At 36.9% G+C, this 13,221-nt stretch overlaps 1 protein-coding gene across 1 annotated transcript; it reads left to right on the top strand.

Moving 5' to 3' along the window:
- Positions 1-3,693: 3,693 nt before the first annotated feature.
- LOC145767508 (E-selectin-like) lies at positions 3,694-10,837 on the top strand. Its single transcript, XM_082579340.1, has 8 exons — positions 3,694-3,838; positions 5,937-6,022; positions 6,153-6,254; positions 6,815-6,947; positions 7,639-7,773; positions 8,225-8,348; positions 8,764-8,882; positions 10,443-10,837. The coding sequence occupies exons 1-8, from the start codon at positions 3,775-3,777 to the stop codon at positions 10,445-10,447; spliced, it is 768 nt and encodes a 255-aa protein (XP_082435466.1). The 5' UTR covers positions 3,694-3,774; the 3' UTR covers positions 10,448-10,837.
- Positions 10,838-13,221: the final 2,384 nt, after the last annotated feature.

Genomic DNA, 13,221 nt, shown 5'->3' on the forward strand with positions numbered 1-13,221 from the left:
GATCATGTTTTCTTCGGCATTTTTTGGAAATAAGGCCAAGTCTCTATGTTTTCTTGTTGCTAATTCCTGGCTGAGATGTTTGAATGTTTGGTATTGGAAAAACTCGCTCTTTTAATGCAGTTTTGTTTAAAATTAGGCAAATTAGACTGAAAGCATCATTCCCAAGCATAAAGAGACTGACAGCATGCTTCTCAATATCGTGACGTCACACGCGTGCCAAAGGGGGGGTTGTAACCCCCAAACCCCCCCTGGCCATTGATATCCCAGACTTCTTCATGATATCCCAGTAAGGTTTTAGTTTGGACTTTATCCATTTCTTTCTCACTATAATAGGCTTACAGAACACTATGCTACATTGGCATACCTGGGGTGGGGTAGGTGGATTGGGCCATGTATTTCGTATTGGCTTAGTCTATAGAATAACATATTGTTAATTGCTTTGACAGTGCAATCCAAAACATATTAAATGCATTAATCTACGTCGTTAACTACTAAAACATTTTTAAGGGGAGGGGGGGCATGGCCCAATGCCTCCTGCGTACGCTAGTGGACGTAGCCTTTCAGCAGACTAGAACTTCAAAAATCTATCTAAGCCAGGGGTAACGAACCTTTTTGCGGTCGCGGCCACTTTGTCAATTACACATGAGTTATCGGGCCACACAACTTTCTATTCGTAACCTAGGCCTACTAAGAAATCTTTTAGAAGCGACTCAAGATATTATTCATGAAAAGTAACAAACGGCAGATGAAAGTAACAAAGCCCACACAGTTGAAACTTGAAATTGTCTTACGCAGAATCGAAACATACAACAGTAAAAAAAATCGACCAAAAATACAAGGTAGGCTAAAGTTGGTGAATAGTGTTTTCACAACTTTACCTTATAGCTGTCCATGGCCAGCTAAAGATACGGCCTGATTTGTCACATTTTTCAGAAATTTCCAGGTTTTTCTAACTTTGGGCGCATGTTTAAATAAATTTTTCTAAAAATTAGATTTTTACGCTTTCATTACTGTTTTCCCCAGATGACACAATAGATTTTAACATCCTCACTTGTTTGAAAAACAAAGAAAATTTGATTTCGAAGATATTAGTCAGACTTTTAAGTTTTCAATAACAGTCTGATTTTTCGATTTTCAACTTACTTTTTCTCATTTGCTATTGCTTCCCCAAGGCAACAAAAAAGTTTTATGTCATTGGGAAACCGCAAAAAGTAAAAACCTCTCAAAAAATGTCAGTCAAGCACTAGCAGTAGCTGTAATCAAAATCTGCAAAATGTGACAAATCAGGCCGCATCTCCAGGTGGCCATGAGCTGTCCTATTTTCTAACTTTAAACCCTGAAAGTTAGTGTTTAGGGCAAGAAAATAGCAAAGGATAGGAGTAAAGTTAGAGTAAATCGCATTTGAAAAATAGAATTAGGTAAATTTATGCCTTTGACTTTAAATGTGACTTTTTTTCTTCTATGTCCATTTACAACAACTAAAATATACATAATGAACAAAATACTTAGTTTACACATACACAAATTAAATATATCATTTTTGTAAGGGAAAATACAAAACCTCTTGCAACTAACATTCTCACAAAAATGCAAATTTTTATTCACATTCTAAACTGAGGTGCGTTCAGAAAACCTTCCGTTTGAAGCCTAATGAGGGCAAATAGGTAAAACTGACTGTATATTCGGAATCTATGATAAATTTCCAATATATATCAATAAAATAAAATAAATTTGAATTTTTTTTTCTAAGTAGAACTGCCCCCTTAATGCATGAGCGATTGTCAAATTGTTTTGCGGGCAGCACAAAATTCTTTGACGGGCCGCAGGTTCGTCACCTCTGCTAAGCCAAAGGTGTTCTCACCTTCGCTTCACCTATGTAGCATTTTCACGGCACATTTCACCATATGCACTATGCAGGTAGTTCTTTTGCAATTTATCAATTTAATGGTAGTTTAACTAGGCTATTATAGAGTGAAAATAGTGTCTATTTAGAAATATTACATTGTTTTGTTAGTTTTTGTGCGTGTACCCCTAGGCATAGGTGGGATTCCAGCCGGGGTTTAGGAAGCAGTAAATACGGCCTTGCTTGATTTAAGCTATTATTAATTATATCGCGCTTTTGTATAGCACCTTTTTTCTTTTTTAAACGGTCAAAAAAGATTTCACAAATTAAAATGAATGGGCCTCTAAACAGCCGTCGGCCCTCCGCCGGTGCGGCTACCACAGCCCTGCCTGTAGACCTACATTCCAATACTATAAAGGGTTTTTAAAAATGTGTGCCTCAGGAAGGACTCAGTCTCAATGTGCCTCCAAATTTTAATAAACACGCAAAAAGCTTGTGTAAATTTTATATGTTTGTGCAAAATATTGTTGTGAAATAGTTAAACTTTTCGTCGATTTGAAACAAAACAGGGTCATTATGATGGTCATGGGTAAGTAAAAGAAGTAAAGTGTTGTAAATTTGAGAAAAATGACTGATTCCGCCTTATTTCCATTTGTGTACTTTTAGTTATGTCACTTGCAGCCATCTTGCAAACATAGTTGCTTAATTAAAATCCTTTTTTCTTGACAAAGTTCGTAAACATACCTGATAAATGTCAGAATCATTTTCAGTGATAAATATTTACGAGGACTTAAAGTTCAAAATTAGGATTATTAGAAAGAAAGCACTGAACGTGTTTTTCTACTTTTCAACTTCTGATCATACTGTATAAAAGCAATGTGTTCTTGCAAAGTTCGCAAAATGTAAAGAAAGCAGTTGGTTATAAAGAAAATCAGAAGATAACGTCTAACATTAATAACCAAACAACTCAAACAAAAAGTAAAATGGCTGATTTTATAATGTCAAATCAATTTTAGAAAATTTCGATTTTTCTACAGCTCAAGTGGCTTAGCAGTAACTAGAAACACATTAGAATATCTAAGCGCAGAAGCGGATCAAGCCAGGAGAGCACTTGGTCATGTTGCTTCCTTTTTTTAGAATAAGCGTTAGTTTTGTGACAAAAAAAAAAAAAACAAGAAATAATTTGCTAAAATTTTTCTGAGGTGTACTACCGCTATACCTGTCAGAATAAAAGTCAGTTTTTAAGATGGACCCTATATTTAGCTTTTCTTGCAATGCAAAAGTGTTTTTGAACCAAACGTTTTCTGCCCTTTTCCACCCTAAAAAAAGGATTCGCTATCATTTGAACAAGTCGTCCACCAGTTGGTACAAACCACTCATTTTTCTGAAAACGGAATTAGAATTTACCAGAAATGATATGCAATAAATGATTTGGCAAGAAGTTATTATTTGGCATAATCAGATCTGCTGGGTTTGTATCAACATCGCCTTGCTATCCACACAGAGGTGCAAAGTCAGGTTAAGGATTTTAGCAAACATTGCAGATGGGCCCCACCAAAAAAATTGTAGGAAAACACCCCCAGATGTAAGATTGCCTGCAAATATCAGTAATCTGTGGGGCGCTTTTTGTTACTGCAACAATAGATGCCCCAGATTTGAAGGAGCATGGAAACAAAATTGGAATGGTGATAAAAGTAAGCTACAGAGTGATCGCCTTGGAGGCTATTACGCAATACACGAGTGAAAACATTCAAACCCAGTCAGCAAAGTTGCCATTTTACGTCATTTCAACGTCCAGCGACGTCGTGTTGTTGATAGGATATCATGAAAAGTAGAATGCCATTTAAACAATAGTTTTTCTTATCCAAAAGTTTTCATAAAAAAAGTGAATTTTCCTTTGATTGTTTTCATGTACCTACAAGTATTTGAAAATGGATTTGTTGCTGAGGTTTAGCGTTCTTTTTATTGCATTGCTTCATATCACAGCAGTAACAGGTGAGCCGGCTGCGTTGTATATTATCTACCTAAACTTCATCAAAATAATCATAAAAGTGAAAAGATTTTTCTACTCGCATCCAGGGCCGGATTTAGCTGATCGGGGGCCCGGGGCACTTTTAGATCGGGGGGCCCCGTGCAAAAAATTTTTTCGCACCTACGGCGCGAAAAACCATCTCTACGTCTACAGTAGCATCAGTCCAGGGGCAAAGTGGGGCGTGTTGTCACAGGGGCGTGTTGTCACAGCACGATTTCCATGTGATAACCCAAGCGTATAACTACGAGTTTTCAATGGAAGGCATAGTTTTCAGTTCTCTTTCGTACAAGCAGTGAAGGTTAATAAATTTGTCACCACAACAGAAATTATGAGGAGTGCCATTGAATTTTGGGCAAAATCAGGTTTTATAACTAAACTAAAAAATGGTCTGGCAAACTAAGGTATGATCTTAACTGATCAGGAAAGATACCATTCGTTTGATTTAAGCCTGCTCTTTTCATCATACTAAACAGATAAGACATGCAAGTAGAGATGTACACATGGTTATTGAAATCACGTGATTTCATACCACGGGGCGTGTTGTCACAGCTGTGACTACACGCCCCGTGGTGTGCATTTTTGATGTTAAGAAACATAAAAAAATATTTTGCTTATACAACGAGGTAATATGCGTATTTGTTAAAATACAACATTTTTTTAGAAAAAAAAATTAATATTAGATAAATGATACACACATATTCGATAGTGACACATAATTCTCAAGATGACATTTTTTATTGCTTTTGACAATGGGCATAAACTTTTTACCAACATGTTGTAAATTAATCTCTTTGCATTTCGCATATTTTTTTATTCGTTCAGCCTGTATTAAAACCATTTTTTATTGGTTTCTGTCATATTTTAATCATAAAGCATGTGCAGAAATTTTGTGACAACACGCCCCGTGCTCTGTGACAACACGCCCCGGGGTGGGGCGTGTTGTCACAGCCCATTTACTTGCATTAAACATGCATTTATGTAAAAACGAAATAATCTAGAAAAACTTTAGCTGTAGCTAAAAGAAGTCGAATGATACCTCTTTCAATTGCACTATCTAGCATCTCGATACCATTGGTACAGAACGAGATATATGCTGATTTGTAAAAATTGTGACAACACGCCCCACTTTGCCTTACTGCACAGCATTTTGCAGAAACTTTAAAGGCCAAAAGGAAAAAAAATAATTTTTTTCCACATAGGGGGCCCTTCAAAAGTCGGGGGGCCCGGGGCAACTGCCCCCTCTTCCCCCCTAAATCCGGGCCTGCTCGCATCACGTATTTGTTGCTATCCTTGGCTACGCGTGGGTGGTTGGAGGATAACGACCCTTTAAAATTGTCATTGTGTACTATGCATAGCTGTGGCCAGTACCGTTAACAGGGGTGTCCAAAGGGTACTTTTGAACCCCGGCCGAGATGATGTTAGGGACCAGCAACCTTTTCAAGGGATTCAGGAACTTGAAGAAATCACCTGACAGTATGTACTTTGGATATACTGCAATTTTTAGAAGTTTCTTGATTTGGGAACTAAGGATCTGGCTTGGTAGGCTACAGGTCCCAATTATCCTTTGAACGTCCCTGGCTGCAGCACTCTATCTATTCATAACGAATTATTTCATTCAAGCCAAAGGAAAATAAGAATTTTCATCATGAACAAACTAAGAAATCGTTTGAGAAGCAATAAAGCAATAAACAACAAAAAAGATAAACTAAATTTATAAATTTTTTTACTGTTTTGTTGTAAATAATACTGAACAATTGCAAACACTTTTCGAACCAGTCTAACTTGTGGACTGTGGTAGAATGCTTTAAAAGCAAAACTTGGTTTCACCGCAAAGGAACTAATTCTTACTTTACCTTATAGGCTTAGTATTAATTATATTTTACAGCTCAAGCTAATTTGTTTCATTAAATGACAGAAATGAAAATAAAAGAATTTTAAGCTAAACGACTTTACTATTATTTTGTAAACTTACAGAAGCATATTTTCGAAATATAAAAGCTAGCAAAATGTGACCATATGGGACAAAAAGAGTAGCAAATAATACCGCAGCATATTTTGCAGGTTTGGTGTGCTGGCAATGTAGCAATGTGAGGTCTCAGGAAGATTGTCTCAGCAAAGGTCGAGCTGTTCGATGTTCAGAAAAGGACGTATGTTGGTTTATTTATGTATTCATTATATTTATTCCTTTCAACAGCAGTAGCATTGATTTCCACGCGTAGACATATTTTTAGAAATGTACTGTTATGAAACAACAATTACAACAAAAGTCACTTTTAGGCCGCTTGCCAAACCACCTTGAGACATGGAGGTTGGGGAGCTGATCCGATGATCGAAAAAACTTGCAAACAGCGTTCCGCTTGTGGGTCTAATTTCATTCAGGTAAAGTTTCGTTTGTGCACCAGAACCATTATTGTTAAAAATATGTAGTCTATTTAAACATTGCACTCATGCATTGTATCCATGGACCACACACAATTGCTTCAAGAGTTCCAGTTTTTCAGAAGGCTGACACTTTCCGCGTTGTTGAAATTATTTTGTGGGTTTTGTTTCTGCGACTTTTTCCTCCAATGCTTGTTTAGCCCACCAGTGCATTGCACTTTTGTAGCATTGGTACTTATTGTTATTGGCATAATCGTCCAGTTTAAAAACTAAATAAAAAGTTTCAGGTAAAAAATAAGAAGTTCTGGATAGAAAAATCAGTATTTCCGAAATCCAATTCTTGCTCGAGTTGAAATTTAATCCTGATGTAATGTTTATATGTTCATCCCGGCATTCAAAGTGCTGTGCTTTTATGTCATGTTTATATGTTCATCCCAGCAATTCAAAGTGTTGTGCTTTTGCTTGTCGACTGGTAGCAAAACAAACCAAGCATAGCCTATAGGTGTGCATAAAAATCTAACAAACTAAAAAGTGTGTTTATTGATTTTTTTTCATTTCAGAATTCACTTCCACTTCTTTTAAATGAAGCGCAATGCACCATGAAACCCCCAGCTTCAGTTTGCAGATGCTGCTGCACCACCAATAATTGCAATCAAGATCTACTTTGCGTAAATGACAAAGAGATGATAAGTGGTAGGCCTTTCGATTTGATGATTTCGGGGAATGGGTTTTGAGTGGTAGGCCTACTGTATTATAGACCGTGACAAAATCGTTGTTAGTAAATCATTTCTCTTGTGAGCACGGTTTAACGTTCGCGTTTTGTCGCTGTTACCTTTCCAGACCCCTGCTACGTTATATGGCAAGTGATAGTCTATTGTTGTTTTGCTTTGATGATTGGAAATAAAATTAACATGATAATAATGATGTTAAGCTATAATTATATCAGCCCATGATTATAATTTATATACAGTATAGGCTAGGTAGTGTTTGATTCATAATTTTGATGGAATAGAGTTTGAATGACATTTTAGCGATATTATAAGATTAAGTTATATCAATGCTATAGCCCAAAAGTTTTAAATTATTTTTGTAAAAATGTGGGGTTCACGTGAAAGTTAAATCGGCTTTTTTTATAAACCTGATGTCTTACAAAAAGAATACAAGCGGTACCGTGATTTTAGCAAATTTTAGCAATATTTTACTGCGTTATTTTTTGTATCAAATGAACTTTTAAGGTGCCCCGAAAAAAGGGCGAACCCAACGGAGAATTATTTTTTCTCTTATCGATGCCTCGCAGTGGATTAGTAGACCGGGTATTTTTACTTCATGGCAACTTTATTATGCTTGTTTGTTGTTACAAAGATGTTCAATATTATAACTGCAGATGGATCATGCCCGAAAATCCGTGCTCCTAAATATACGACTATGAAATGCACAAGTGGAATGATGGCTCAAAGTGAATGTACTTTCAAGTGTCAGAGAAGATACAAATTAATCGGAAAGCGAACTGTAAAATGTGGTAAGAAGATGTTTGTTGATTATGTAGACTATAGTCCTACTGTATTTAAACTTTTTACAAACTCTTAGGCATATTTCAAGGAAATTGGCTAACTAGCTACGGTACAATGGTAAACTGACTATACTAAACTGCCTCTGGCAGCCTATAGGCAAAACAGAAGCATGGCCTCCTATAAAGTATAGATTTATTGTATTGTTATAAACGTTTGCAGGGAGCAATCTTTTTTTATCACTGTAGCATTAAAACACAATGATGAGCAAGTTATATTAGAGCAGTGCTTCTTAACCTTTTCTTCCGGCAACCTAAACAAGAAAGGTAGCCTAAATGCTCAAACCTTCGGACTTTCATTATTTTTTCATCACTAATCTTCGCACAACTATCTTTCATTGTGATGAAGTCAAGTTCAACAGCCACTGCCTGGTATAGCTTAGTCCACCAATAATTTTTGTAGGAATGTACAGCAAATGGAATGCGGAGCCACCGACTTGTCGATTGAGCCGCTGCCAGTGGATTAAAAAGCCACAGTTTGGAAGAAGACAATGCACAAAGGGGAACCGTATTGGCAGTAGATGCAGGTTAATGAATTAGCCTACCCTTTAGGCTACACTCTACAACCCTTAGCAGCAGGCGCGGGTGCATCTCAATCGTCTTCAGGCGGCCTTTGGGCGTTTTCACTCAACCCTGTAGGCTATCAGCAGACAGGAGTGTCTAACATTGGCGTAGCATAACCAATTTTTTAGGTGTTCACTTTTTTCAGCAAACTTTTGTCTACTTGTATTTAAAATTTCTGGGTTACGGTTCAACCGAGTCAGCTCCTCTGCTCGTTTTTTTTTTTTTTAATACAAGACAGGCAACAAGCGACAAATATGTTCAAAGTTTAGTAAAAACGTCAACAGCAAAAAATGATCACGCTTCGCCGCTATTATCTTCTTCTTTTTACTCTAATTTTATTATAGAAGATCTTAATGGTGGTGTTTAATTTTTTTTTAGTTTCTCTTGCAATGAAGGATATACATTAGAAGGAGCTCAAATGGTCAAATGCCTCCAATACTCTCGAAAAAATAGAGAGCTAACTGCGACATGGAGCAGAATGCTTCCAGTATGCAAAGGTAAGTCACCAAACAAAGTAGCCTATATGTTTGTCAGCAGCTGATTGTAGCAAGAAGTGACAGCAATATACAAACATAATATGCTGTAGGCCTATAGTTAATCGTAGTCTCAATGGCTAGCGAACAAACATGCTACACCGCGATGGTGAGCGAATGGCTCACAAATGGCTCGCCGTTTTAACGAGTTCAGCCTTGTGCGGACTGCCAGGCATAGCACCACTTTCTACATACTGTATGTATACAAAGATAGATTATCTCACAAAGCCATGCTTATACCTATTGCACTCTATTTGAGTAGTAGTGGGTAGGCTACCGTACCTACTCGCAGAGGTGAGCATCCGCTACTTTACTACCCGCTACGCTACTCGGGCTAAAGTAGCGCACGCTACATCAACAGTCCACACCAAAAGATTCATCTTCAGTGTCGTAACTTGTGCTGGAGTCACTCTTGTCGCCTGTCGGTATCAAATTGGCTTGACGTTTCACGCAATAGTCAAATAATTTCTGCCTTCACTTTTTCACACATTTTTGCCATAAACATTTCCAAAAACGAATCATTTTTTTTAAATGTTAAATTGAAAAGTAGCGGGTAGCAGAGTGCGACTGTAAGAAATATAGCGTCTCTCCGCTACCGCTACATTGTAAAAAAAAGTATTGCCGTTACTGCAGCCGCTACCGCTACAACTATCAAAAAGTAACATTAGGGCGCTACTGCACACCTCTGTCTACTTGTATTAAAATATGAAAGGTTCCAATAAATTTCTATCACCTAAATTAGACTATAACATGTAGGCCTGTCGCCTACTAAGCCTAAGCTATAGGCTATAGTGTTTTCTATTTTAAAACCTGCGAACGGTATCGCAGGCAGCCACACGATAATGTTGTATCTGTAGGGTTTTTTACGTTCTAATTGTTATATTTTTTGTTTATAAAAGTAAAATTTAAAAGGATAATTTAAAGGACATTGAGGCTCTCTGTCTCTAATTAAAAAGGATAATTTAGGCTTCTGGCTGTCTAGTCTAGGGGTATGACTTCCTACAAAAAAGCAAACGAATTAAATAGAATTAATCATTTTTTATTAAATCAAAGTTACAAATTTGCTATTCAGGAATTGAAAAATATCTCTAATCAATATAATTTAGTGCGACCGGTGTCAGAAGAGCGACATTCCCCAGTCGTGAATTTAACCTTCTTGTTCTAAAATTCAGTCCGTTCGTTTTGCTAGTCAAATTTCGAATTTCTGTCCTTTTCAATTCCCCGCTTACTTCATAATATACCGGTGGAACCTTTTCATCAATAGCTATCGTAAGAATCAAGGGAAACGCTATACCGGTTTCATAGTTATGTCGCATTAGAAATAGGCTACAGATGTGTTGAGCTAGATTCTGTGTGAGTGGCGTTTGTTAACAGGAAGCTTGACTTATGTTCTGTGAGAGCGTTAGGTTTTGAATTTGCAGCATTGAAATGCATTTTGCAATAATGATGAATTTCGGTTAAATGTTAAAATATAAATTTGTTATTTAAAAACATGGTACATGTTACATATCCATGCATTTCTAGGCTGAACTCCAGGACAAAATTGCGACTAAAGCTGGAAATTGCGACTGAAGCTCATTTCAGCTTCATCCATAAATAAAAAGTTTTTCATGATCAACTGCAGTTGAAAATTGAATCAAATATTGTATCATATTTTGTTGGAACTGTCTAGATAACCTACATTTTAAATTGGTAATGCCATTTTGTGATGCGTAGCTTAAGCTACCTATGTAGAATTTATTGTTGTAAAATAAACTGTAAATCATCGCTACAAGTTTAGTTTAATTTGTTGAGGTCGTATTAACTCATCTAGCAATTTTGAAAAGCTAAACAAAGAGATCTATTACTACGCTCTGATACCTACAATTTTAAATTATTAGAAATTTGGGCTTTGAAATTTTGATAGGCTAATAAATAACCTACATTTAATCAGTGGTGCCGTGCAAGTCAAGGCTACACATGTAGGAGATTCATGTGGTTTATCCCATGCACGAAAAATAATATCATCAATCATCATGTTAAAACTTTTATCGATTCTTGTTGCTTGATTGGTTTTGAATCTTTATCCTTGGACTGACAAAGCCTTGATAGGTTATTCCTGGTAGTTTCGCATAGCCTACTTGTATAGGCTCTTGATACAGAGCCGGTTATCGAGATTGGCAGAGTGAAGTTTTTCGATTGTTGAAATGTTTGTTGCTGGGAAATTATTCCATTCACTAGGTGCCGCTGAATTGAGAGCAGTCCTGAAATGCTTTGCTCAAGCGCACACCCCGAGAGTCGTGATCTTGAGCCGGGTGCGATAACCACTGAGCTAACGGGACGGTCACCACGAAGCCTAGCTGGTCATCAAACCCCCGGCATGCGACAGCGACAACTCAACAAGTATAGCCTATTTCAGCTACTGCTAAATTAGCAAATGAGATTTGCTTGGTCAGTTCGGACTTTCTTAGTCATCGCTTGTTAAACTGATTTTGCTGACTTTGTGACATGCCAAGCTTCGGCTTGCTCAGTTAGTAGTGTAGCGATCCATTATTTCATCATGTAAGTTTTCCTGCCTTTTACTATAGTGAACTATAGTTTAACGTAAATTTAATTCCTAGTGTTTCTGTAATTTTCCATGTAATCTGCTCCCGAAGTGAATAAGAAAAAGGGAACTGATAGTATAAAATGATTTGTTCGCATTTGGCGAGAGCCCAATTAGACAAAGAGCGCAGTCAGACCAGCTCAAACTGACCAATTTAGCTCAAATTTGGGGGGCTTCTGTAGCGATCCATTGTTTCATCATGTAAGTATTCCTGCCTTTTACTATAGTGAACTAGTTTAACCTAAATTTAATTCCTAGTGTTTCTGTAATTTTCCATGTAATCTGCTCCCGAAGTGAATAAGAAAAAGGAAGCTGATAATATAAAATGATTTGTTCGCATTTGGCGAGAGCCCAATTAGACAAAGAGTGCAGTCAGACCAGCTCAAACTGAGCTCAGTGAAGAAAACGTATGTAACAAGTTGGACGCCTGTTGTAATGTGAAAATCCGTACCCTTCTGTTTCGTTATTCTACAATGTTTAAATTCATTTGCCATAACTACAATGTTTAAATTCATTTTGCCATAACCTACAATAGTATATGAACACCTTCTGATAACTTAAAATTATAATCCGAATAACAATTGTGTGGAAATGAGTTCATGGAGTCAGATAGCCAAATCAAATAAGTTACATAGAATATTTATGAGGCAGTCAATCAATATTATATGAACACCTTCTGATAACTTAAAATTATAATCCGAATAACAATTGTGTGGAAATGAGTTCATGGAGTCAGATAGCCAAATCAAATAAGTTAGATAGAACATTTTGTTCCCGACAATGGTTCACCAAATTAAACGTCATGTAAAACCGTTCAGGTCTACTGAATCTTAACGTATTACGTCATGGAATTTTTCCTAAACAATGAGCCAAGATTGCACCATCGTTCGTAAGACTTGTATCACACCTGTTGAGAATTACTTCACAATGTTTCACTTTGACGTCACAGTAACTGCGTACGTGAGTTTGAGATATTGCAATCTATTCTGGTCATTCGTAAAATGATTGCTTGAAATTTGGTAGCATATTTAACTGTTTGCTTAGTGCTTGCCAGCTGGACGAAAATTCCGTCTTTATCTAAGTAGTTTGGATTGTAGTGACAGGTATTTAGTGGTGTATTGCGTTGCACCCCATTTTCGATAGCCGCGAGCTAATTTTACAGAAATACACTTTTTGAATAGACGTTTCAGAAGAGTTTTTCTTTTTCGGTCATTACATACAGACGAACGGATCCGGGAATCTTATGTTACAATTTTCCCACGAAGAGATTATGGTTTAACGCTGTGACCACATTTATTAGGCTGAAACATTGTAGGCCTAGTTATGGCAATTGGCAAATGAATTTAAACATTGTAGAATAACGAAACAGAAGGGTACGGATTTTCACATTACAACAGGCGTCCAACTTGTTACATACGTTTTCTTCACTGAGCTCAGTTTGAGCTGGTCTGACTGCGCTCTTTGTCTAATTGGGCTCTCGCCAAATGCGAACAAATCATTTTATACTATCAGTTTCCTTTTTCTTATTCTCTTCGAGAGCAGATTCCATGCAAAATTACAGAAACACTAGGAATTAAATTTAGGTTAAACTAGTTCACTATAGTAAAAGGCAGGAAAACTTACATGATGAAATAATGGATCGCTACTGTTCTTTCTTTTTGATAACAGCTATGTATATGAGCTGCTATCCAACCTGTCTTCTTCCTAACTTTCGACTCA

This window comes from Aplidium turbinatum, chromosome 3 (assembly GCF_918807975.1).
Source record: "Aplidium turbinatum chromosome 3, kaAplTurb1.1, whole genome shotgun sequence".
NCBI classification, from domain to species: domain Eukaryota; kingdom Metazoa; phylum Chordata; class Ascidiacea; order Aplousobranchia; family Polyclinidae; genus Aplidium; species Aplidium turbinatum.